Source organism: Calonectris borealis, chromosome 2 (assembly GCF_964195595.1).
Source record: "Calonectris borealis chromosome 2, bCalBor7.hap1.2, whole genome shotgun sequence".
Taxonomy (NCBI): Eukaryota; Metazoa; Chordata; class Aves; order Procellariiformes; family Procellariidae; genus Calonectris; species Calonectris borealis.
This window is the reverse complement of record NC_134313.1, coordinates 43,951,734-43,978,150: the sequence shown is the minus strand read 5'-3', so window position 1 is coordinate 43,978,150 and position 26,417 is coordinate 43,951,734. Positions and strand designations below refer to the sequence as shown.

General features: G+C 40.6%; 1 protein-coding gene across 3 annotated transcripts; it reads right to left on the bottom strand.

Annotated features, from left to right (window-relative positions):
- Positions 1–2,176: 2,176 nt before the first annotated feature.
- Positions 2,177–24,200, bottom strand: LOC142078768 (DGAT1/2-independent enzyme synthesizing storage lipids-like). 3 transcript variants are annotated; one of them, XM_075141843.1, is made up of 7 exons: positions 23,910–24,199; positions 19,214–19,544; positions 16,861–17,025; positions 10,623–10,816; positions 8,389–8,449; positions 6,432–6,571; positions 2,177–4,441 (listed from the first exon to the last, which is right to left on the bottom strand). In XM_075141843.1, exons 2-7 carry the CDS (start codon positions 19,539–19,541, stop codon positions 4,337–4,339), a joined length of 993 nt encoding a protein of 330 aa, XP_074997944.1. In that variant the 5' UTR covers positions 19,542–19,544; positions 23,910–24,199; the 3' UTR covers positions 2,177–4,336. The 3 variants fall into 3 exon arrangements, with proteins under 3 accessions (XP_074997944.1, XP_074997945.1, XP_074997946.1); XM_075141844.1 differs by lacking the exon at positions 23,910–24,199 and adding an exon at positions 23,555–23,767; XM_075141845.1 differs by lacking the exons at positions 6,432–6,571; positions 8,389–8,449 and having other exon boundaries at positions 23,910–24,200.
- Positions 24,201–26,417: the final 2,217 nt, after the last annotated feature.

Sequence of the window (26,417 nt, the reverse complement as noted above, 5' to 3'; positions counted from 1 at the left end):
GAAAATTAATACACTGCATGACGGGGAAAAGAAAATTAATCCATTTCTGAATGGACAGGACACTTCAAAAGCTTTGGTGGATTTGTCAGGAGAGTGGTTTTTATATGCTAAGGAGAAATCTGACCATTAAAGAAGTGTCTGGAGGGCTGGCAGCTCCATCACAGCAGTTGAAATAGGATCTCAGAAATGTTTCTAGGTACCTTTGGTAGACTTCACATAGCTCAAAAAGGGAACAAACAAATGTTCATTAGGGTCTCCATTGCTGTTCGCACTTGAGAAGTAACTGAAGGAAGACTGGAACTGCTCTGAGCACAGCATAGACCTGACCATCTATGTGGTTTTAGCTAGAAAACAGGATCCAGAGGTGATTTGAAGAATCATGCTGCGCTCTCTCGTTATAGTAACTAGCACGGACAGCAGGGAGTGGTGGGCTTTCTCTCATGTGATGGCAGCAACAAAACGCCTGGTGGAATAGGACCTGCTCTACAACAGCCGACCCAGCTCCATGGTGGGGAAAAAAATATTGCATCTGCCTTATATATGCAGCCTGACGTTAATTCCAAATGGCATCTTACCTTCCTGTAATGTTTCAGACACACACACACACACAAAAGCGAGAAGTGTGAGCAAACAGTTTTGTTTTTAAAAAAATTCTCCCTAGAGTTCAAAAGTTTATTACACTTTTGTGACCAATTTTCTGACATGAAGAGATCATTATAACAACTTTAAAATGTTTCAGGAACCGACATATGGTATGCACTCAATGTATGCTGCAACAAAATTCAAGGTAGTAAGTGGTAAATTTGCAACCGTCTGTGCAAAACAAAATTACTCAAAAAAAGCAGACAAGCAAATACTGCAAATAACCCATGGTGAGAAAAGTAATTTGTGTTGAGACTACCATTCATTTGAGCTAGTTCTGAATGTAAAAAACATATATACAAAAAGGCATTAGCATCATTGATCTGTATTGTAGAAACACATTATCTCTGTTGCTGGCAAGGGCCTTCATAGATCTGAAGTGAAGTGAATAGAGCTAAGAAAGTAAGTGACATCAGATTGTCTCATGACGTTTCAGCAGACATGTTTTGAGGGATTATCTTACTTTACATGTATTTTCTGTGCTACTACACTCATGGAGCAATTCCATGCACTTCCACGTTTACTTTTGGTACCGTAATTTTATGGTAAATAACACAAAAAAAAGCAGTCTAGCGTCTATTATGGGCTTAATAGGGATTAAGCACCGTAGAGCTAACACATTAAGTGTCACCATAGCTGTATCTTTATCTCTACAGAGTAATAGGATGAAGCAACATAATGGTACACTTGTACAGCAAAGCCAATACCGGATGAACCATGCAATTGTGTTGACAATGCTAATTAACTGCTCTACCTTGCATTTGCAGTGATTAATTTCATATGAAAGCATCCTAATAATAGATGTTCAGACTGAGCTCTGCTATTACACAACAGGACAGTAAATTGGCCAGTGGGAGATTTGGGTCTTGCTGAGAGATAATGACAAATACCTGTCAGTACAGCAGTCAGTCTATTTCTACTTCCAAACAACCTAAAAATGCACATCCATGCTGTTCACATGGAGAAACCTGGAACGTCTTCAGCATATCCAAAGGCTAACCAGGCAATCAGCTGTCTAGTCTGCTAAAAGCTGCTAAAATTTCCTTTAAATACTGCTGCCTAACACACAGTAAACCGGATCAGCTAAACGGAAGCCTGGTCTCCAGCCTTATTTGTAAGAGTCTCTCCAGATCTGTCCCCTTTTTCAATGAAATAAAGTAGGTGATCATTCACACACCAAATATGTACAAATAAACCTTACTAGTCAGTATTTATGACGTATTTTCTGTTGTGGAATCTTAAATGTAACTATAGTGGTATTGCAGTGCCTGTAAGGCCTCCTGCAGCACTGATTACAACTATTAAAACCTGGACCTTATTGCTTATGTGACTTTCGTCCTTCATTCCACTGTTGTCTGAATTATTTTTTCTTTAATTCATTCCTTCTGGGGCTTTGATCCTTCCACCCCTTATTCAGACACTAGGCAAGAAGAGCTTCTCAAGGGTATTACACACTGCTCAAAACCACTGAAGGTTCAGCAGGGAAGGCCATGTGTAATTTCAGTTAGTTCAAACACAACACAAAACTTCAGAAGACTGTTCCAGTTGTCAATTTTATTCGAACGGTGTCTTCTATACATTATTTTATATATAGAAATAAATATGAAAGGCCTATACAAATATGAACACTTAAAGAGTACCAATACTGCCCTTCATTTTTTAATACTCATCTTTCAATACTTAAAGAGCCAAAACTGCATGAAACAGCCCACGTATTTAGTAAAACAAATTTTACAAAATCTTAGATCGTTAAGGTCTGTTCATGTATAACAGAACCTTTTAGGCTGAGTTTTCTTTTACATATACGCAACCTCAACAAAAAATATGTTCAGCTGCCTTGGAGAATTTCACAATATAGACTGATGTACATTTTCCTCAAGATGGACAGCAAAAACAAAGTCATACGTAAGTTATACTCTGATGTAGGAATTTGGCATTATCACTTTTAATGACATACTGTGTTAACTTAGTATTTTTTAAAAACATTCCAATAAATTAAAAAGAACACAATCTTTCCTTCAAATAAAACCCGGCATTTGCTTTTATATAACATGATTCTTCCCCAAGCTTTAAAAAATTTAATTCAACACCACATAAAATGTTTTTGATATAAAATAACATCATAAAATAAGCCAGCTTTTTGCTTTTTGTAAACCATCATTTATAGACTCTTTCCCATAAAGCGATATTTTTCCGACATAGAGCATCATCCACATGCACTTATGTAATCTCACTAATTTACACATTTAGAAGAGCAAAGCATGTGCTTAAATAGTGGGAGGAATGGATACTAAATTGAATGCATCTGCTCTTTCAAAAGTTGAGGGGGTTTTGTTTGGTTTTTTTGGGGGGAGGGGTGTTTAAGAACAGGTCAAACCCCAACAATATTGAGAGGAGACCATGTAATATAGCAAACACCTTTTTTGTCTTTCCTTAAGGTATTTGTCCTCATCCCAAAACTAAAGAGTTCCCAGATGTTGATTTAAGAACTGTAGATTAAACTTACTGGCAATCAGCAGAAACATTTCAGATATTTCCTATTTGGACAATAAAAGCATAGGCTTTAGTTCAGAAAAAATATAATAATATAATTTACTGTGAGCTCACAAAAGCCCAATCTTGCAAGTCTTTCCTGTTCATTCAATTGTTTTCACTTAAGGAAAGTATATAGGATTTCCCTCTCAACCCTGATTTAATAACTTATGTAAATAACTGTGTTTGAAGAATATGGATGTTTAACAGTTTATACATACACTAGATTTAAAGGGTATTTGGGAATGTCTATTCTGTTTTTCAAAAGAACTACTACTTTTAAAATTAATTTTTTCTTTCCTTCAAAATAAAGCTTCATAAGCTCATGTTACTAAACAGTATTCTCATTTCCACTTCTTAAAGTTTAAATGTTTGGCTCATTCTTTCAAAGGAGAATTGCAGATTCACTGAGAAGTATACGGGACAACTCTCTACTCAAGGGCAGATATCCAATATGGCTTGGCTTGGAACAGCAGCTGTGCTGTAGGGTTCTCATGCACTGTGTCAGAGTGGTTTCTGTAACAAACTTCCTTGGTTCACTGCAGTTCTCTAATCAATTTTCACTCCTGCAAACTCTTTCTGAGCTCACCACAGTAAAACTAAGCACTTTCCACCATAGGTTTTACAGGCATAGCTAGAGGTTCTACAGGTCACAGAAGATTGACTGTTTTCCAGCAGCACAAGAGTAACAACATAAAGGAATAAAGGAAGTTTTCATAAATGCTGTACTGCATTAACCTGGCCTGCAAAACCTAGTTACAGTGACGATGATCAAGACAGCAAGACTCTAGCTCTACAGCAGGTCTAACATTCAGTTTAAAGAGCAACCATACGTGGGGCGGGGGGGAAAAACGACAAAAAAAAAGAAAGACAAGAGACCACGTACATAAAGACTTGTAGTGTCATTTTTGAAAAAAAAAAACACTTTCAAGGTAGGAGTGCCTTTATCAAAAACTAAGCTTTGCCCCATTACGAATGATTTGAAGTTTGCGTTCCTGAGCTTGATACTGGACAGGGGGAAGGGCAAGGGAAAGTGTCTTATATCTTAAATTATACAGCAGTATCATTAGGACAGTATTTAAAACCTATTATTAGAAGAATTAATAAGTTACAAATATGACTTTAAGAATATTAAACTAAATAGTAGTTTATTCAGAAGACCTTAATCGTCTTTCTTTTGTGTTTGAAATCGTTCCATTAAAGCCCTAAATATATTTCCTGGTATTTTCTGATGTTTTTCTATTAGAGCTTGGAGTGCTGCTTTTGTCTGTAAGGAAAGAGAAAAGGTTTTGGTCAGATTAAGTCATCTTTATATTGTTCATACATTAACACAATTTCTAAGCTCTTTTTCAGCCTTTCAAATGTCGCAGAACTACTGCAAAATACTATTTTTCCATATTTAAGCCCACAGGATGTGCCAAGAAACAGGCCAACAAGCTAGTATCTTTTATCTCTGGTAGCTGTGTTCACAAGCTCTGTTAGTGATATGCAATAGTAAAATGACGATGGAGTAAATTAATGAAGAGACCTAGATCTATAAAGCATGTCGGTGCCTGCGTGCTGTACTGGAACTCAGAAACTTCTGCCTATGCCCAGGTTTGCATCAGTAACACTCTTCCCGTATGCAAGAACTTTGCTTCTACACACGCTGAGAAGCAGCACTGGAAAGACAATTGTGTCTCAGCACATTTGATTGTCCTTGCACCCAAGTCCCCTAAAGGAGCTGGTCCTGTAAAGCACACGTAGACCACACCTAAAATACTGCATATGACAGCAGCATTCACTTTCACTCAAAAACGTAGCAGGCCAAGAAATTAATAGCAGCCATTCTTATTATATAAAAGCTCTATAGGGAACATTCAAAACCAGGGCAATATGCAAAAGTTATGGTGAGGACATGCCATAACCTCCCTATTCTGCCTAGGGAAGCACAGATACTGAATTCTTAAGGCCAGAGACAGAACAGGGAACTATTTGCCTTTGTAAACCAGTGGTCAACAAGGGGAAAACTGATTCTTGGTACAAGCTCCCACTGTTTATATGAAGTATGTGATCTACTATGAAGTCCTGGGAGAAGGTTCCTGACCACATCTCTTTATAGATCTGGTCCTAAGTGTCTCTACAGATCTAAAATTTCTATTTGGTAAAAAATCTGAGCTTAATTTTTTCTATATATGATGGGAAAATACATACTGTGCCATAGCCTGAAACATGAGATACAATTTTAAAATTACTCTAACTAACCAGGATTCCAGGGGATTCACATTCTAGGGGCTTTATCTAGCAGAATTTGCACTTAAGTCAGAAGCAAGTGAGGGTTGGCACAAATGTAAAATGCCAAAGCACATTTGAAAGTCATTTAAACACACATTCTCTCCTGAAAGCCAGCAGTCCTGAAGTCCTGTCAGACTGAACCCCCAAAAGAAACAATCAGTCTTCCATAACCAGGGCATAAGATAATGCAGATTTTAAGATGTCATTTTGCAGAGATCTAATCAGAGGGTAAACAGATGAGGAAAGACAACTGAACCAACACCTGCATGGTCAAGAAGAAAAATCTCTTTCTCTCAAGTGAAGTTTTCAGAATGCTAAAAGTGACCATCTGTGAAGCTTTCAAAAATGGCTATTTCAGCCCCCTCCATCTGACTGCTCCATCACTTAACTGTTTTTTCTCTGCTGTGAAATCTATTAATAAACCTAATTATCATGACGACCTCACAATCTTTTCTATAAACCACCTAAATCTGAACTAGGGGAACATTCAAAAGTTAATTTGTTGGGTGAGAAGTTGGAGGAAATAGAAATGGAAATACACGGTACAAAGCAGTGAAATTATTTACCTTGATTTTTTTATTGTATGGAATTTCAACAGTTTGTGAACACAGATTTGCTATATTTGAAAGGCTTCATTAGTATCTTTCTGAAAAGACAAAGAACCAGAACCCTTTCTCTGAGTGAAGTGACCCAGAGCAGTCTTATCTGACTGAACTTCTTCAGTTCCTAAAGCAAGTTGTTTCTCAAAGCAAATATAGGGTGCAGTATTGACTTCAAAAGGCCTAGAACATCTGCAAGGTGTAGTAATAAAAAGATAGCATTTAAGAAGGACATTCAGAGTTAAGCAAGTCCAAAGCTTACCATGATTCCACCAACTTCTGTAACTAGCTCCAAGGCAGAAATCACTTGACAAGAATATTCCAGTGTTTGCTATCAGAACAGTCAGTATTTTAAAAAAATATATATATGCATATCTATCTTACCTTCGCAGTTAGTTCCTCAGCAGTTACATTTGGTTCATATGGAATGGGTTCTCCAATAAATGTACGAAGCTTGACTGGAAACCCACCGTACACAGGAACTATTGGCAATCTAATACGTTCATATAGTGACCTAAGTATTTCTAATGTGAAAAAATTTAGGGGGAAGTGGGAAAGCAGGAGAAGGAAAAGGGAAGAAGAAGGGGGGGGGGTGAGAGGACGGGAGGGGGGGAGAGAGAGAGAGAGATATCATTCTGTGAAGTTTTTTTCCCAGTATGTCTTAAAACTGAAACTGGCTTCTCAAGTAATCCAGCCCCTGACCCAGATTCTCAAACAACGTGTCATCTCAAGTGCTATTCTACCCTTGACTTTCATTTCCTAAAAGCTGCGTTAAAGCTAACATTAAACTTGTTTCCACCCTAACTTGGTGTGAAATCTCTCCTCCGAAGAGTAGCTGCGAAGAGAAGGAAGAAGAGGAGAAAAATCCAGTAGCTGCCTCTCTGGAGAGGAAGGGAATGCTACACAATACAGGTTCAGCTAATTTTACAGGTTAGCATAAGAAACTAGTATTGGAAGACTGTTCTGTTCAGTCCCGCTGAGGTCCAGAGGATCAGAAATAGTCTCATCTGCCTAAAGGCCAGTCATGCTAAACCACTGAATTGCTCTTTCAGATCACACACTGGTTGCAGTGAAACAATATAAAAAGAGAGAAAAACCAGGTATTTCAATCAGCTCTAAGAGGACACATCATCTTCCTCACACGCCACCTTCTAAGCATCTAGCCCAAACGCACCCGGAACAGATTCCTTGCAGAATGTGTGCTAATATTCTCTCTCTCCATTTTAGACAAGAAATTCCTTTAACTGAGGTGTTGGCATAAGAAAATCCTTACTGACCAAGATATGGAATTTTCTGTACACAACCTGTAAGAACAAAGAATATTCCAAAACTACTGAAACTGGAGTAACGCCTCCAGTGATCAACAGAATTCAATTCCTCTAGCACCTCTGCTGTAGAATACCAGTAGCATGAATGATACTGGCTTCAATTTCTGCTTGTTTGGGAAGATTCTCCTGAACACAGCAACAATTAATTGCTGTTTATTTTTGTACAACCTGACGAATGTGTGAATTATTCTGCACATCTACATCTGATGCCTTGGCTTTCTCCATGCAATATATAGCTTTTAATTAGAGGGGAGAGAAACAGAACTGGTTTGCCCTGCAGTCCTCTGATGAAGATTATGATGCCATACTTGAGGCAGAACATGCGGCGTGGAGGAGACTGTTCAGGCCCTTTCTGCTAGATAGTAAGTTGAAGAATATAAAAAAAAAGGGGGTTTAACACTAGCAGATCAGCAGTGATGTGGCTTCTAATCATCCCAGAAGTGGACCCTTCAGACATACACCCATCTATTCATGTGCTGGCTGGAAGTCCCATAGAGATGAGGAAAGAGAGCAGGCAAATGCAAGGTTTTGTGAGGGAACACAGGTCTAGTGCTGAATAGTAAACCAACCACAGATTAAATATATTTCAAACCTTTCAAAGTTTAAGTACAGGTAGAGGTGTAAACACAGAGCCTTAGGAGCACATTTAAAGAAATTACGTGTCAGTTGCAAACCCCTGTTTGCTTTGCTGCTTAACAGACAGCAGAAGTTGGCCCAGCAGATATAAGCAGAGGAAAAAAGTGCTCTAAATCTATTTGCCTTTTTCTGGCTCCTTTTTCCTTTCTTCTACTGCTTCTGTGAAGGCACACTGTTATGTGGACAGTAACTTAGATGAGCCAATACCACATCTAATGCTGATATTAAATCCTAATAACATCTCTGAACTCTACCAGAGAGCAAGCCTCCAGAAACAAGGCTGTGTCAAATCTCAAATTTATATGGGGATTATTTCTACAGAGATAGGCTAGACACATATGGAAAAATAAACTACAAAAAAATAGAAAATATCTTACTTATTCCTCCTAATGTCCTAACGCCTTCTCGAACATTTTGTGTAAACATAGGAATGATGGGCTAGGAGGGAAAAAAAATAATTAAGAATTTAATGAAGATAGCACTATCTAAAAACCTTCTACCTCACTTAAACCCAACAAGCAAATTAATTTCAGAAGTGTTTCTCAGACAAGGACATATAGAGAGCAAAACAAGTATTCTTAAGTTCTTCTGTGACATTCTGCCATGAGGTTTCAAGCTGGAGAATACCATGAGATTTCAGTAAGTCGGTGTTTCACAGCAAGTCCATTTTCTCAAAGCAGTTCAGGATTCCAGAATCTATGGAGCATTTAGGCCTTCCCCCGTCTAGCAGTGTTTGCACAGGTGTGACTTAAGTCGTTAAACCTCTTACCTAATTTGTAGTTATGCTCAAAGGGAAGAATTCACAGGGTTGGGACCCTAAACTGATTCGTCTCTGCTATGCTGATTGCCTTGCTTCACACATGATGTATCGTATTCAATCCATGTCCATGATTTATTTCTGCTGATGAATATTTGGAATGGTGTTGAATATTTCAAGTTTTTATCGCTGTTTTTGGACTTGCAAACAGCTAGTAAGATTTACAAGAACTGGGAGGGGGTCAACTACTACATGAAGTTTTTTAATATCACTTTATAGTATGTACTTACTGTACATTACATCATCAGAAATACAGAACTCTATGGGATTTTCAAACATTCATATTCTTTCAAACTTTTTTAAACAAGCATGGAGATGAGCTAGTAAATTAAACTTTTCAGAAGGTATCAAGTTGGTTGTTTTGGGCTTTTTTTGAGGGGGAGAAAGTCTGTAAAGAATCCAATGCAACTACAGAGAATAAAAAGAAGTGCAGTTGCCTAAACTGAATGGTAACAAACTTCTATATTCTAGAACCATCTTATTTGGAACATCTTACTTTTGACATAGAGGTAGAGATTTTTGTATGTACCAAGTTGGTTTATATGACAAAAATCCTGGCAAACAAACTGCTGAAGCAAGACAGCTTCAAGAAGTTGAAGGTCCCAGTTTTAGACACCTTTTTCTGATGTTTTAGACACATTTTTCTTTTCATGAGGAGCTATGCTCATGATTAAAGGTGACTTGAAGTTCATCTTTAATCTAAATAAAGATATTTTCCCCACTTTCAGCCTGCCTCCGACACTATTGCTATTCTACTGCATCTCTCAGGTGTTTTTTTAGGGGGGGATGAAGCTGCAAGACCTTTGTGAGTGCGTAAAGGGAACTAAACACACATTCAATAAAATAAATATAACTAATACAACCACAGTTGAATCCCAAGTATGGCCTTTTATATGCTATTGCAATACATTAGTAAAATCTAAATCTGTTGAAAATATCCTGTTTAAAGGAAAATAGAAAAATCCTATTTTCCTCCTGAGAAAAGTGACACACACTTAAAATTGCGTCTTAAAAGTATTCTATTTCTGTATAAAATCCAGAGATTTAACTAGTCTCTCTTTGACGGTACCTAAATATAGAACTCTTGGTGTGAGACTTACTTTCAAATTAGGTATATGCAGACCTACAGGCATATGCACCAATCTTTCAAGTACAAATATAGAATGAGAGGGCCTCTGAAACGATTATTAAAATAGTTACAATTCAAATATATCATATACTTATGTGCCTTTCACAGTTGGTCCCATATGAATAATCATCTGCCTGCTGACCAAGCACAATTCTATATATTAGAATTGAAGAGACAGTTCACGCTACTGAACAGCATCTCCTGCTGCTGCTGTATGCCCTAGACATCCCTTACTACCATAAAATGCCAATACAGTACATAGTCCCAGTAAGTCTATACTGTGCTGGGTCACAGCGATAGGGGAAACAGAAATGTTGATGTATGGTTGCTTCCCAATCATTCTGTGTCAGGGGTTGAGCCATTACAATCCTGACCAGGCATGTGTAAAACAGCACAAGCTTGTAATGTAGAAACCACCTGGATTTCATCTCTCATTCTTTTAAACTCTGGATTTCCTGACCACACTATTCTTAACTGACTCCAAAGCCGCCTTCTCCGAAGCAACAAAAAGAGTCTTGAAATGTAGTTATGAGAGCAAGTAGACCATACTCATGACCACTCAGCAATGTAACACCAAATGTATGACAATCAAAACAGCTCTCCCTCGAAGAAAGTACTAATAAGTTAGCATTCTTTGCTTCTCTTCTGTGATCTGTCATACTTACCACTTTTGCATCAATGGCGACCTGAGCAAAGCCCTTCCGATTACCCCAGATAATAGTATACATTTCATCACTAAAGAGTGCTTCCCGAACTCCACCTGGGGCAATGGCTATCAGATAGCCCTTTTTCAGAGCACTGACACATTCTTCTTTTGGTCCATGCATAACTCCATGTACATCAAGTAATAATTTAAAACCTGTAGGGTAAGACAATATTAATTCAGAAAATGTTAATTCACGCTACCATTGAGTACAGATTCCCAACACAGAACACAATGACTAGAACTTACTTGTCTAATAACCTGTAACCCCAAATCAAAGACGCTTCTAGAGGGACTGAAGCATTAAGTCCTGCTTATAAATTTTGGTCTAAAAAGTTGAAGATTTAGGGTTTCAGTGGCTTTTTGTCATAGTAAAGTCAGGTGCTATCTCACAATCAGGACTAAACTGGAAAAAACTGGCAAGCACTCTGTGACATCTTTCATGTGTCCCTTCAAAGGAGTTTTTAAGTCGGCTCCAGGACACTGGCTCCTTGCCCAAGCTCTACTTCTCAAATGTAGCACAGTCCTAATAAAGTGCAACAAGAGAAAATACCAGCAAATTGTTGTGTTTTTTTGTTTTGTTAACTTTGGCAAACAAAGAGCAGTCTGTGCACAAGAAGGAGAATGACAACGAAAATGTGGCATTCTCTGTGTTACGGATCACTGCAGGAATTGACTCCCTGGTTCAGTCTGTGAGTACCCGGATGGCCTTTCACGCAAAGAGGCATCTGGCAAGCCTGGCTAGGGTATATTCATCTTAGGTTAAGATTTTTCATTTACTGAAGTTTTTAACTGTGAAGTTACATAAACTCCTCATATCATCTTGAATTTGAAATGTCATACTGACCCTACTCTTCAAGAAACAGCAGAACATCAAAAATTTGCTTAAAAGCATCAAATGGACACATACCTGATCAATTTAGACAACTAGTCTAATCTGAAAGAACACAACTAGCATAAACCTCTGTTTGCAGGAAATCAATCATGTTCACTTGGTTCAATAAATTTTAAATTTACATAGTATTTATGAGTACTGCATACCAAAATGGGAACTTTAGATGACTGAGCAGTGTGGGAAAGATTACTTCTCTTTCTTGAAGTTTCCCACTGAGGCAAACAACCTCATCAGTCATAGACAAGGACACAGAACTGACTTAGTCGAGTTTGCCCGTCAATAATAGATCTTCATTTTTTAACCTCAGATTAACAAATGAATAGTTGTTTCTATGAACACACATTTGTTACATATATTTGTTACATATATTTGTTACATATATTTGTTACATATATTTGTTACATATATTTGTTACATATATTTGTTACATATATTTGTTACATATATTTGTTACATATATTTGTTACATATATTTGTTACATATATTTGTTACACATATTTGTTACATACACACACACACACTCTGAAGAAGAGTCCAAATATAGTTAAGAAGACAGAGATCTGTCTTCTCTTACAGCCCGCATAAACTAAGGGCTTGGGAAAGAGAGCATGAGGCAGCATATCATTAGTTTATTCTTAACTAAACTCTGATCTCTAACTAGTCTTTGTACTTGGTGTGAGTATAATTACTCCTGATTTATACCTCTACACAATCAGGATCTGTCCATAAACATGACAACAGAACACAAGCTGCATTACATCTGTCTCATATTCTGCTGTGCCTGCCTCGCACACTGCTGATGACACTAACAGTCTTCATCTAGCAGCATTTGCACAGAGGACACTTGAAAGAGAGTTTTCCTAAAGTAATTTAATTTCTCTTAATTTGTTTGTGGGATCTTCAATACCTGGTTTTTACAACGTTTTACATTCCCAAACTAATTAAAGCTCTCTGGAATGTACCTGGTGGTACAAAGCTACCTGTCTAAGTCCTTTCTGTCAATGAGTTCAGGAGAGAGACAAAACAGTCATGAGAAGGGTTGAGCCGAGCAGGAAAAGAGACTCCAGGGAAGCAGAAGCTGTGAAGATAGTTTTCTTTTCTGCATTGGACATGCTAGGGAAGGGCAGGGGGGGATGTGGTGTGTGATAGAGCAACACCTGGAGTCTGTCCAGTTCATAGGTCAGAAAAAAAAGAACAGAATATAGACAGAATACAGGCAAAAATTTATAATACAGAATAGCGGTGGGGTGGGGTTTCAAGTCTTCACAAAATTTCTCAGCCGTATTTCCCCCCTTGACTTTTAGTATAAGCCTTATATTCTGAGCTGTACCTCATAGCCTAGCCAGCAGATCACACATTACTATCAATATCTCTGCCCCAGTAGCAAAGAGGAAGAACCTGGCTCCTTTAGAGCAGCAGACAGACAGGAACTAGTGCAGTGGCCCTGAAGGGACAGCCAGGGTACTCTGTGCTCAAAGCAAAGGTCATCATGGAGTCAGACGAAACACTGGGGTAGTACCTGGTTGTTGCATAAAAGTGACCAAGAATCTATTTTTCCACTTTAAACAACAAAACAACTCTCAAAATTCTATAACCGCAGTTTTTCAGCTTTCCAGAGCATGAAGGGATGCTAATTTTTCCAAATACCAAGAAGTCCAAAACTAATTTTATTCCACAGTTCAACCTGGTCTCTGCCCTTTGCCCCAGCATACTCTTCTCCTATTTTCCACAACATTGTGTCCACATCGATGTTTGAAAACCCTTTGGAAAGTACCCAGTAATGCATTTAACACTTATCTCAATAAGTGCACCATATACATTTCTCTAACTTAGCCCCAGTGACTGTAACATAGGGGCTGTCAGCTACCTGGTAGCAAGATGGCAAGGATGTCATTGTTTTTCTATGGTTGACCTTTAGGACTGCAGACAGGGAGGAATCATTTAGACCACTGAATCCAACCTTCCACAACTGTAGGCAACCGGTAACCACGCATGTGTATCTGCAGGATATCTAGTCCACAAGACACTTTGCAACACCTTGTGTATGTAACAGACAAGAAGCCAGGGCTCCTTTCCTCTAGGACATTACAGGGGAGGGACTGTCTTAGATCCCTAAAATAGCAGGCAACCTTTTAAAGAGGGCTCCCAGATGACTCTAGGAAGGAAACACGGCCCATACTATAGGAGAGGGTGATGGAGAACACAAGTGATATCTCAGTCCTCACTGCACTTTTGGGGAAAAGATTTTCTCTTAACTCAACCTTAGACAAATCAATGTATTCCTGAGCATTACACAGCTAAGAATCCAAAAGAATCAGAAACCATTGAAATGGGTTTTTTTCTGTGACTAACCTCTAGTATTTAAAAGAAAAAGGAAAAAAAGAAGCCACAGAATCATATTTCATATCCTTCTGCCCCAAAGTACAAGCAACAGAAGCTTACATAGTATTGATACAGTATAAATTGAGACAATGAAGTAATTTCCTTTTGCATCAACATGAAAGAAAGATGCATTAGGCAATGTTCAATAGGAATCTCCAGGTACCTATAGGAGGTCTCCTATTAGGTTAGATTCCCTTCCATAAGTTATCAAGCTGTATCTTTCAAGAATAAGCAGTAGATGTTTGACCCCTTGCAGACTCATGCATCCCTTAGGAGGCACAGCAACATTTTACAAACACACTCCAGTTAACTGCAGTTAATTCAGACAGCAATGCCCAACCCAGAGGATGCAATGAGACTGCGTACTGGCAACTGCATACTGGCACGGACCTGAGAGTCAGATTCATGGGACAAGCCATTCCTCACAGCTATTCATAGTAGATTCAATAACCATAAAAACAGAAGGATCATCTAATCATCTAATGCAAGTGTGTCTAATAGCCTACAGACTCGCCAAACCCATCCCCTACCTCACCCCCCAAGTTTCTCCTGCATTGAGCATAATAACTTTTGGTTAACTAAAACATCTTCTGAAAAGGCATCCAATTTAATCTGAAGACTTAATCAAGATCAGGCAGTCTTAGTATTAGGATAAAATTATGGCAGTCTTTCCGGTTTGATTCCCAAGAGAAGTGGCATCTCTCTGGGTTGCCAGTCATAGATTATTGTGCAGATTTTGAAACACAATCCAGAACATTATCTGGACTCTTTGGGCTTGACTTCCCTGAATAGCCTTAATTCACTCACAGAACCAGAGAATTATGTAGGTTGAAAGGTCATCTAGTCCAACCTCCCACTCAAAGCGGGTCCAACTAGATCAGGCTGCTCAGGGCCTCACCCAGCAGAGTTTTGAAAGTCTCCAGCGATGGAGATTCCCCAACTTGTCTAGGCAATCTGTTCAGGTGCCTGACCACCCCCATGGTAAGATACCTTTCCACACGTCTAATCAAAATTTCCTGTGTTGCAACTTGTCTCTGTTGCTTCTCATTCTATCACTGTGCACCTATGAGAAGAGTCTGACCCCCTCTTCTCTGCACCCTCCTGTCAGGTCGCTGAAGACAGCAATAATACCTTCTCCCACCCTTATCTGATACAGACAAAACAAATCCAGTTCTCCCAGCCTCTCCTCACACATTGTGTGCTCCAGCCCCGCATCATCCACTGAACACGCTCTAGTGTGTCAATGTCTGTCTTGTACGGGGGGAGTCCAAAACCGGACACCATATTGCAAGATGTGCTTGCACAGGTGACAAGCCAAAGGAAAAAACCTCTTCACTCAACCTGCTGGCTACACTCAAGCTAAAATAAGCTCAGCTTGCAGTTCATCTTCTTTGCTGCAAGGGCACACTGCTGAGTCACGTTCAACTTGTTGTCCACTAGAATGCCAAAGTCCTTTCCTGCAAAGCCACCTTCTACCCATGGTACTGTTGCATGGGATTGCTCCATCCCAGATGCACAACTTCACGTTTGCTTTTGCTGAACTTCGTGATGTTTCTGTCAGTTCATTTCTGTGAAGGCACTCTGAATAATCAGCTCTAACCCCTAGTGTATCAACTGCTCCCCCAGTTTGGCATCATCAATGAATGATAAGCATGCTCCAACCCCTCATCCAGGTGTGCAATAAAAACATTAAGCAGCACTGGTCCCAGTATCAATCCCTGATAAATGCCTGTAGCTAGACATTGTACTGCTAAACCCAATTCTTTGAGATCAGCCATTCAGCCAGATGTCTCTGCAATGGTACTAAACAATATTTGGGGGACTCATAAGTATACCCACACTTAGAATCTTATTTTAAAGCAGAAATGGAGAAAAACAAAATAATCTCCCATTTGATAAACAACTGTTTGGAGTTAATATAATATGGAGCCAAATCTAAATTACAAAATAGGTTACATTAGTCAGCTGTATGCAAAAGATTTGATAATCAACTGACAAATCCTAGTCTGTTGGCAAAAGCACTTGTAGAGGCAAGGCCATGCTGTTATCAGTATGAAAAAGTTCAGTTTTCAGAGATTAAGTCTGAAATAAAACTATACTGGCAAAAGGACAGTTTTCTGATATGAGTTGTTTGCACTAAAAGCATCAATACACTACAGAACACTCCTGTAAATTCACAAAATGAATTACGAGGTTTTTAGTCACAAACTGAACTTGGGAAAAGAATTTCACACACACAAAAACCAAACCCCTCACATAATTAATTTCACCAATCAGCAGTGTTTTTCACTAGGCTGTCCAGCCAAAATCTTGCCCTAAACATATTTTTCATTTTCTTCATGCTTCACCTCATGTTTCACACAAACTTGTTGGACGCTTCTACAGCTTTCCTGCCAAAAAGATTCTACTTGGAACAGTCTTCTTGGGGACAGGTTTCACTGCCCACCATATTCAACTGGGTGGGATACGAAAATACATCATCTCCCCAGACTAATATTGTCAACTTTAAGGGCATTGCTTCTGAGCAGTTTATTTCTTAATCTCATTAAGAAATCTGCCTATATTAATAGGCATTCTGCCTATATTAATAAAAAAAGAAACATCTTATTGAAATCTTTGCTACCGATTAATACAGAGGCAACTTTTTCTCCTACAGTCTCTTTCTCTTTGTTTCTAAACATCCTAGAGTTGTTGGAAGGTGTTGCCCAGCCAGGAGTATGACCCATCCTTGCAACGGCCACTCTGATAAACTCATTCTTGTTTGTAAAGAACACGTTAGAGACAGCTGTACTTCACCATTTTCACTAAATTTGTATGAATGTCTGTTCTGAGAGCTGTGTTCCTGTAGCACAATTTTTATTAATTAGGCGGTAAAAAAAAAAAATTAGAGTTCTCAAACTGATTGTTTATGAGGTATGTTACCTGGTAATCTAAAGACGAAATGATCAGCTACTACGTGGCAGTATCTCTTCCTTTGTATAAGAAGTCTAGCCATGAAATAGACATAGTCAGCAGGAGTAGCTCCATGATAAAACACAATGAGCCCTGGTCCTTCAGGAATATTTTCGGCACCATGAAGCTCATAACCTGTTAGGAGTTAAAGGCACAACAGATGTCAAAGTTTGATGCAATTCTATCCCAAAGAAATTATCTTGCAGCAAGTTGGCAAACTGAAATGGATAGCTATGGAGAAGTGGTAAGAGCCAAATGTTCAGTCTTCAAGGATGCAGAGTCCTCTGAATCAATCATTCGAGAGAAATCAAAATAAGGATTGGATAGGAGTGGTGAAACACAACTATTTCAAGCTATTATTTACCTTTCAAAGTTCGTTGTCACTAGTAACTGTTTAAGAAGATTTGACATGACAACATCCATTTACATGTCTCTTTTTACTCCAGGGTATGAAGCTTATCTTTGTTATTTCCCTCACAGTTATACTTGCTCCATTTTTCCATCACTAAGTACTAAAAGCTATTTGGGGCTTTATATGCTTAATTGAAACATACATAAACACACACAAGTTTCTTACTGAACTTACATTTCTAATTAAGTTAACAGAGAAGAATATGTTCAGTTAACACAAAATATCAAAACGCATCAGTATAAAACATATCCAGTTAATATTGAGCAGTATTGTTACAGTATCTTGTTTGGGTTTGGGTTTTTTTAAAATAAAAAAAAAAAAAACCACCACAAAAAAAAAAAATCAACCCAAACTCTGTCACTTCTTCCAAAGTTAATCAGGTCTGCAATGCCCATTCCATTAATTTTTTTTTTAATTCTGAAGGTACTCTTGGCTCTTCTCCCTCCATTTTACTTCCTATACCTGTGGAGCTCTGCAACATATTGCAAGCATATCATCTGTACCATCCCAAGTGACCACTAACTGTGCTCCATGCCAGCCAATCATAAACAGAATGATACCTACATCTAGCATTCCCATAGTATATGTAAAGTTACAAGTATCACACACCAGTTTTGGCTTTTGGTTTTGGACTTTTTGGTTGTGGGGTTGGTTTGGTTTTTTTTTTTCCCCAATGCTTTGAGATTTCAGGATGAAAAGTTCTTCCTATGATATACTGATTAATCAGGTAGGGGAAAAAAAAGAATCGCAAAACATTTCATTCTTCAGCAAGAGAAGTGTATAGAGAACATGGAAGCAGCTGGCAGGGCAGAAAAAAGTCACAACTGTCAATGAGGGACTGGATAAGAATCTTTTCTGCGCAAATAAAAAGTTAGACCTTATAAAAAGAAAAAGTTACTAAGAATGAAAAGAGCCAAGGCCTTAAAAAATCATTTTCTTATGAAAAAAAGTAAATAGCTTTTTATTGTACGTGAGCATTTTAAGCTCTTTGATGTAGCTGTTGATTTTGATCTAGTGTACTTTCCTAGATTTGAAAGTTACATCTTAGTCTTACAAAACCCATCTGATACAGCCGCTGCACCATCTGGTTATCAATGCCTTGAAAACCTGCTTCCCTTTGACTAGAGAACAAATAGAGATGATTTTCAAGAAGGATTTGTTCTTTATGTAAATTGCTCTTAAACATCTTTCTCCTTTAGCTGCATCTAGACTGAACAGTTCTGAAAGAGGCTTATGATTTCCGTAGGAAGAAAAGTCAAATCATTTATTAAGTCTGTCTTTATAAAAGAAATAATAGTAGAAGGACAGGAACAGAGCCCTTAGTTTTGACATTCTAGTAGAGAAAGTAGTTGTCAAAAATACATAGACAGAAAGAAAATTTAAAAAGCAGGGTTCTGTAACAGTTTGGGGCTCTAAAGTCAATTTGAAGTAGCAACTAGTGAGTGAACCTAACGCTAACATGTGCTGACATACTAGCTATCAGGGAACTGGCATTTAACTTCCAGTGTTCATATATTGACTCTGAAGTAATATAGTTATTTGATTTAATTTTTAACATAGCAATCATTTCGGGACCTCCTGGAATGAGGAAATCCAGGAGTAGTTATAAAAAGTAAAAAAGAAAAAAAAAATTTTACAAATTGCATCTATATTCAACTGGATGAAAGATCTCATTTTGTAGCAGCAAAGGAATAAATGCATAAGACAAAAAATTTTACATCCGAAAAAGTCTCAATGGCTTTTTTTCTCCCAAGCACCACTGGCAGTCATTGATAAAACAGAAAAAAAATTGGCCTGAATTTTAGATTTCATGCAACAGCAGCAACAATCAGATATATATTGATAATCCCGAAAGGCAAACCAGGAGTCAGGGCTTCAGCAGTTTTCAATGAAAAGTCAGCTCTCGCTTACCATGCCATATTCTTCCATGTCCATCCCATAGGGTAGCCAACATTTGTTTTGCACCATCCCAAACATCATTGGAATAAGCTTCCTTTAGTTCATTCTTCCTTTTATAAATATGAAGGAGGAGAATGGAAGTGTAGAAAAGGATGACGAGAACTCCCGGAAGTAGAAAAACTACTGCGAGTGGAAAAAGCACCCATAAAAGGTAGACTGCATAACTCAGATAATCTTCAATATGCTCCACGCCAGTCCATTCTCCCAGAATGTAAGTCAGGCAGGTTAAGTAGGACATAGGTATCGGTCCTGCAGTACAGGACTCATTTCCACCTATCATCTCCTGTTTAATTGAAAGAAAAAAAAAAAAGGCAGATGAATAAATCCTCAAATAAGATAGACCTGCCTATTCTGTTTAATCATATAAAAAACCTCTCTGATGCATTTTATTCATATACCATATTACCCCACATCCCAGCAGCATCTATTAGAAACATAATGGTTCATACAGCAAAACTTTTGCTTGATTTTTTCAGTCCTTTTCTTTTGTGTAGTGGAAATACTGACAATTCTAACTGAGAAAGAGAGCGCAATTGCTTAATCTCAGGCTAAGATTTTATCTCATTAAAAACTGTTCAACTTACGCAGATCCAGAACATTTCTACTGTTACCAATACCAATTTATACTGTATTTTTGATTTTTAGAAAGCTGTATTGATTGGTCTAATTTATTGTTCTATACAATACACAGTACACTCAAAAGCTTTTCCCAAGCACTTACAAGAACAGGAAACAGCACAATCTCAAATCCAGTGCTATAAAAAATCTACTAAACACTTCCACTAACCACAAGCATACGATAACTCAGGAAGAAGATGGTCTCAAATAAGCAGGTCTCACTCCTGTAGAGACCTTTAACTGTACCTGAAAATTTACAGATAGTGAAATGCCAAGTCCCAGAGTACAACACAGAGAGTCAGCAGAAAGCACAAGTTAAAAAGATCACAAAAAGTTCTCACTGCTCTGGCTTTCCTGTGTCTATGTGTAAGAATCTCTCTTCTCCAATGCCAGCTCCTAAGAAGTTTCAGGGCTAGACCTCTCTGGGCTGATATTTCAGGCTTTCTGTAATTCTGGAGCAACACTTTTTTCTTAGCTTTGTACGATTTAGGGCAAAACTTGCTATTCACTTCATCTTACAAACATGAGACAACCTGTATGCTTGGCTATCTTAGAATATTTCTAGAACAACGGAAATAATACCTCGGGGGGGGAAAGTTATCCTAGTCTAGAATAAAGTTTTGGTCAAGACTTGAATTAACTGTTAGTCAGGACCAAGAAGAAAAACATGTTGCAACTATAACGTAGGCTTGTAGAGAGAAACGGATTAAGAACAATAAGAATCTAAGCTTGGGGTTGTTGTGTTTTGTTTTTTTATTAAAATGTGACTTGCAGCATGTATGACTGCAGAGTTCCTATGCCTAGACAGACATACATCTTTCATCTCTTGCTCTGTTTTTGCAAGCAACAAATGACTGAAATTCAGAAGATAATTTTGCTAATACTATCAGAACCCCAATGACAGCAAAAACTATGAAGCAGATCAGTTTTACTCCACATTTGCTGTGAGATGTTGAAACATGTACTAGAGCAGAAGCCATCTCACTTATTTTCCGGTCTCAATTTTTCCTCCCATTCTGATAGAGCAAGGATATTCCTTTTCCTTCTGTTTTGAAATCGGCCTCTACCCATATTGCTCAAGATAACTCCTATTAATGAGAAGAAAGCTGATCTCGTGACAAGGACTTTGCTCCCACGATCCATGCCTGCTCCACTAATTCAGGCTTACAACATTTTGCTCCTCAGCATGTTCTTGAGGACAACGTGACGAGCAGCTGATTTATCTTCAGTGATGTATAAGCACACAGCATTAGTGACATGCACTTCACTGCTTTCGTGCACTTGTGTTTGGGGGTGTGAATTAGGGGGAAAGGATAGGAGAGAGCGAGCATGTGGGAGAGCAAGAGAAAGTTCTTTCTCGTTCCAGTTGCCAGAGCCGAACTCCTGAACCTGTCAGGCAGCAAACACCCACAGCAGGTACAAGAAATACAACTTGTGAGACCAAGCAGGATTTAGGAGTAGCATTCAACACTACAATATTTATCAGATTGTTATGCCTGGACTTCTCCAGTGGTTCCACCTACTAGCTACAGAACAATACTGAGCATGGGTTATGGCAGAGAAACATTTTGCAAAACTCAGAGGTGTTTATATAGCTTTAAAGATTACTTAAAGTTATACTCTCCTGCCTATTATATTTTTAATTGTTTATGGCTTTCTCCAAACACAAAATCCTCATCAAGTAAATTTAAAGTCCTGTCCACACATGTCAGCCTTGCAAAATATTGCTTGTCCTTTTGCCTGTAATGTTAGATGCAATACCTCATATGCAATCATCGCAGTTTTTTAAGTTTACTTGCATATCTATGCACTAACCTGTAATAGAAATTAAAATCCGACATCATCTTTGCTGCCAACCACAGGGTAACATCTAAAGTACTGCCTTCTCTTAGAGACAGTCAACTCTACTCTGAACAACATTGTTTCCTCATCTTGAAGAGGATCATAGAATAATTTATATTGGAAAGACTCATTGGACAGCACTTGTCCAACCTCTTGCTAACTAAGGAGTTAGATCAGGTTGCTCAGGGCCGTGTCCAGTGCAGTTTGTAGTATCTCCATGGATGGAGATCCCACTGCTGCTCTGGGCCCCTAATCCAGTGCTTGACCATCCTCATGGTGAAGATGTTTCTCCTTATTCTAGTTAGAATTCCCCTTACTGCAATTTGTGCCTGTTGCCTCCTATCCCTTTGCTGAGAAGAGTCTAACTCCCCCCTCTCTATAACCACTCATTAAGAACAGCGGTAAGATCCCCTTTAAGCCCTCTCTTCTCCAGGCTAAACATTACACAGCTCCCTCAGCCCTTCCGCAGACACCACGTGCTCCAGCCACCCAGCAATGTCGGTGGCCCTTCTCTGCACCCCTTCCAGTTCGTTGGCATCTTTCTTGTGGGGCTCCAAACTGGCCTTGTGGTCTCAAAAGTGCTGAAAAGAGGGTAATAAATACTTCCTTGATCTAATGGCTATGGCCTTGCTAATGTAGCCCAAAATGTAGAGAGTCATCCTCAGTCATATTTGACTTACTCTCCACCAGGTAAAGGCCTCCTCCAGGGTTGTATCTCCTGCAATTTTGCTCCCCCGTAACAAGTCCAGCATTTGTTCGGATCACCCATGGTATGTCCACAAAAATGCTCCGTATCCAAGCCCAAGTGTGATTTATGTTACTGCCACACTGAACACCCTACCAAAGGCAATGGCAGTGAAGAAGGGAAGACAGATTCTGTCTCCATGATCCAAAAAAGCACAGGACGCACCACACTGAATAAAGGTCCAACATAGTTCATGTATGCTACTAACAGATAACGTCATTTTGGAATGTTCCAACTTTACAGCTGTCTACTCTATGACTGCCCAAAGCAGTTAAAATTACAAGATAAAACATGCAATGTCACTCTGATGAGGACCTCATTCAAGCAAAGAGAGACTGCCCTCCTTGTCAGAAGTTTTCTGACATCTGCCACCATCCAAATCTAAAAACTACAATGGGGTGCAGTACTGCTAAGTCTCACCCTTAGCCAACTTACAGGCAGAATCTTTCTGTAATATGAGCATACCCTTAAAGGACTTCTTATTTTAACCAACATCACTAACACATTTCCTGTTGTGCAGTTCAAACTAAGTATTTTTAATTTAAGTTCTAACTTCCTAATAGAGCAGTTTATACATATTTTCACTAGATGAAAAAGATGCAATTTCTCATTTGACTAATGACACTGCACGCTGACTTATGCTCACGCTTAAGGCTTTACGTTGACAGTGAAATGGAAACAAGGCTAACATACAATTCCTTTCACTGACTTCTAGCATATGACCCAGAAAAGCCCTTAACTAAACTACAGCAGCGGTCTTCAGCTGTAGTCAGCAGGCACTGGGTGAACTGAGACCCTACTGATCATGCTACAAGAAGCAATTATGGAAAGCAACATATACTCCTGTAAACCACGCACAGCGTTATTTCAGCATGCATATGAAATGTGTAAGTGGGACCTCTGGAGAACATTGCGGTATCTCCAAACTAGAACTATACTGAAAAGCAACAGCTACGACATGCCCCTGCCAACAGAAATACATCGCTTTGCACTGCATCAGTCACTTACGGAGAGTATTTCTACCAGAACCAGCAATGCCACCGCAAACAAAAAAACCCAGAAGACCCTGATAATCCTGCTAATGGCACCCGCCACTGGAGAGATCCTGGACGTCAGAGGCGGTTTTCTCCCTGCTTTGAAACACCAACCGGCCTGCTTCTTGCTTGTGTGAAGCAGGGCAGTGGCTCCTTCTGCAGGAGGCTGGAGGGGGGTCGAGTCTCTCTTCTCTGGCAGGGAGGACACAACCCCAGCCCAGCTGCCCCCGGCCTCCCCGCCTCCCGCGGCCGCCCTCGCACCGTCCCGCCGTCCCCGTCCCGACGGTACTTAGAGCAAGGCCCCGAGCTGGGTGGTGACCAACGCAAGGTGCCCGGGGACTGCGGAGCCGCAGCGGGGGCCAGGGCCCGGACGGGGACCCCCCCCAGCCCGCCGGCAGCGCCCGCTCACCTTCCCCTGGCGGCGGCGGCTCCGGCTCCAGCCCCCCGTCCCTGCCGGGGCCTGGTTTTACTTCTCCGCCCGCCGCCCCCGCGGAGGCCGGGTGCCCGCGGGGCGGCCAGGCTAGGGCGGCTCCCCGCGGCGGGGCGGAGGCGGGAGGGCACCGTGCCGCCGGCGGGCGGGAGCGGAGGAGGCAGTGGGGGGGCGCGGAGAGAACGAAGGCGGCGGCGGAGACGGGAGGGGGGAACTCCGCGCCGCCAGGGGCGCGGAAGCCACCCGGACCCCGTCCGGCACGCACCGCCTGACGCTTCCGGCGGGAGAGGAGCGGGCGCCGCCAGGGGGCGCGCGGGCTGGCGGGGCCTGACGCGCGGCCCGGGGCGGGGCGGGGCGGGGCGGGCCTGGCCGGGCCGGGGCGGGCCTGGCCGGGCCGGGGCGGGCCGGGGCGGGCCGGGGCGGGCCGGGGCGGGCCGGGCCGGCGCCGCTCGGTCTCGGCCGTGTGCCGCCCTGACTTTGCTGCCGCTGCAGCGTGTTTCACGGTGTGCAGCCCTTCAACATGAAGAAAACGGGCTGCGCGCCTTCCCCCAGCTGCTGCTGTCCCCAGGTCGCCTCCGAACCTTCCCCCTGCAGCTGCCAGCACTGCGCCGGGGCTCACTCCCCCTGCCAGCTGCCCGGGCGCCGCTGCGGGCAGCAGCCGCCGCGCTGCCCCGGTGCTGGTTCCCGGCTGCCGCTGCCGGCAGCAGTTAGCGGTCCTGAGTCTTTGCAGCTCGGACATGGCGTTCTGAGGGCTGGTAAGGTATTCCTGCCGGGCCTGCAGCCCGGGAGCGATTCCTGGATCTACGGCTCCAGGAAAAAATAAAAACCAGTCTAAGAAATAAGGGGTGTCCCAGTTACAGCAGGCAGGCGGGTTCATGTGGCTGCCCTGGGCTGCAGTGCGGCGCTGCCGTGAGCCGTGCCCTGCGCTTCGGGTGAGAGGCACCTGGCCGGAGCGGGCTGCGAGCTGCTGCAGGTCTCGCCCGTCAGGCCTTTCCGACTGAGCGGCTTTCACACCTCCATCATCTGCCCGTTCGACTTCCGTGGCCGTGCAGTTGTGCATCTGTATGGCTGTATTTGCTCTGCTGTCCAATGAATTTGTTTTTCCAGTGCTACCAGTAGGATGTTTTTCCCCAATGCAAAATGTTGTTTGAGCTGGATAAACCTCACATGCGAAAAGTTTAAGAAACAGGATTTCCTTGCAGTGTTCCTTACGCAAACTATACCCAAAAAGAGTCATAAATGTTGTTAACGTTTTGAGGCAGGCACAGATCATTTGCATTTGCTGTTTTTCGTGTCTTCCTTGTTGTATGACAGCGAAGCTACAAAATACGTGTAGTAGGGGAGTGATTTGATCAGCAATTACAATTCTATTTGTATGAAAAGAAACTCTCGTTTCTGCTAGTTTCTGTAATACCAGTTTCTAGTTCTAGTTTCTATAATACTGCTCTAAAAAGAGTAAAAATTTAGAGGGGTCCTCTAAAATAATATTGTGATAACTGCTTTTTATTAGAGCAGTATTGTAATGTTTCTGGAAAAAATGGTTGAAATTTTTTTTTATTAGAAAAATCACTGTCTTACATGTCATTCAAAACCACTCACATCTCTCAATAATAGTTTTGTCTATCACCTTGAGACCCCAGAAAATACTCCTAAGACAACTGTGACAGAAGACAACTAATAGAAATTAATTTTTACTGCAGCTTACTTAGCTAACCTGCAGATAATACAGGGATGCTGCTGTAAGATGAAGTAGGCCAGGAAAAACTTGAACTTCGTTAGCAAACTGTTAACAGCTGTCTGAGATATGGGAGATCTAGGCTCAAATGCCCTCTTTGAAAGATAGTAAGTGCTCTGATTACATTTCCCCTATCCAAGGCTAGTGCACTGTTCTGAGTTGCAGCACGGCCCCTAGCATCACGTATCAGAGGGCACGGAGTTTGAAAGGTTGTGCAAATTCAGACAACTGAAGTGTTTTAATAGATGATGCTAATGCTCTTGAAAAATAGGATAGCATAGTCAGAGAAGGGTGCTGTCTAGTCCTGCATAGTTTCTGCCATACAAGGAATGCTTTCAGGTTCTGGTTACTCGTAATTCCTCTTGCTTCTTCATCTGTGTCCGTTTTAGTACTTGATAGCCCTTTCTTTTAGTTCCCTCTCTCACTCGACTTAAGCTCAGGCTTTGAATTTTAGCTTATTTGTTGGAGTACACTGTGGAAGACTGCATGGTTTGATTTCCTGTTCATTTCCAGACATATCAATCAGCATCTTGATTTGCTTTAGTTTATCTTCTCCTATGCATGTTGAGTCTCTGCTGGGAGAAAAACCTTTCTGCCTGTATACAGCAATTATAGTTCAGGTGTTCAAGTAAACATTCCTATGTCTTAGGATGGATTTGAGATTTTTTTTTCAGGACAGGATTCTTGTCTTTTTGCTCCAGGGAAATAACTCATCTGTCTGTTCTGCTCCCTTCTCCAAATATGCAAGAAAT

What these genes read in the sequence shown, in the direction of transcription:
- LOC142078768 (XM_075141843.1), bottom strand. Translation starts at nt 19,541, where the DNA reads ATGATAGGTGGAAATGAGTCCTGTACTGCAGGACCGATACCTATGTCC. An exon ending in ACATGGAAGAATATGGCATG is followed by an intron (nt 17,026 to 19,213) that starts GTAAGCGAGAGC and finishes AACTCCTAACAG; the next exon opens with GTTATGAGCTTCATGGTGCC. An exon ending in TAGGACATTAGGAGGAATAA is followed by an intron (nt 6,572 to 8,388) that starts GTAAGATATTTT and finishes TTTTCACATTAG; the next exon opens with AAATACTTAGGTCACTATAT.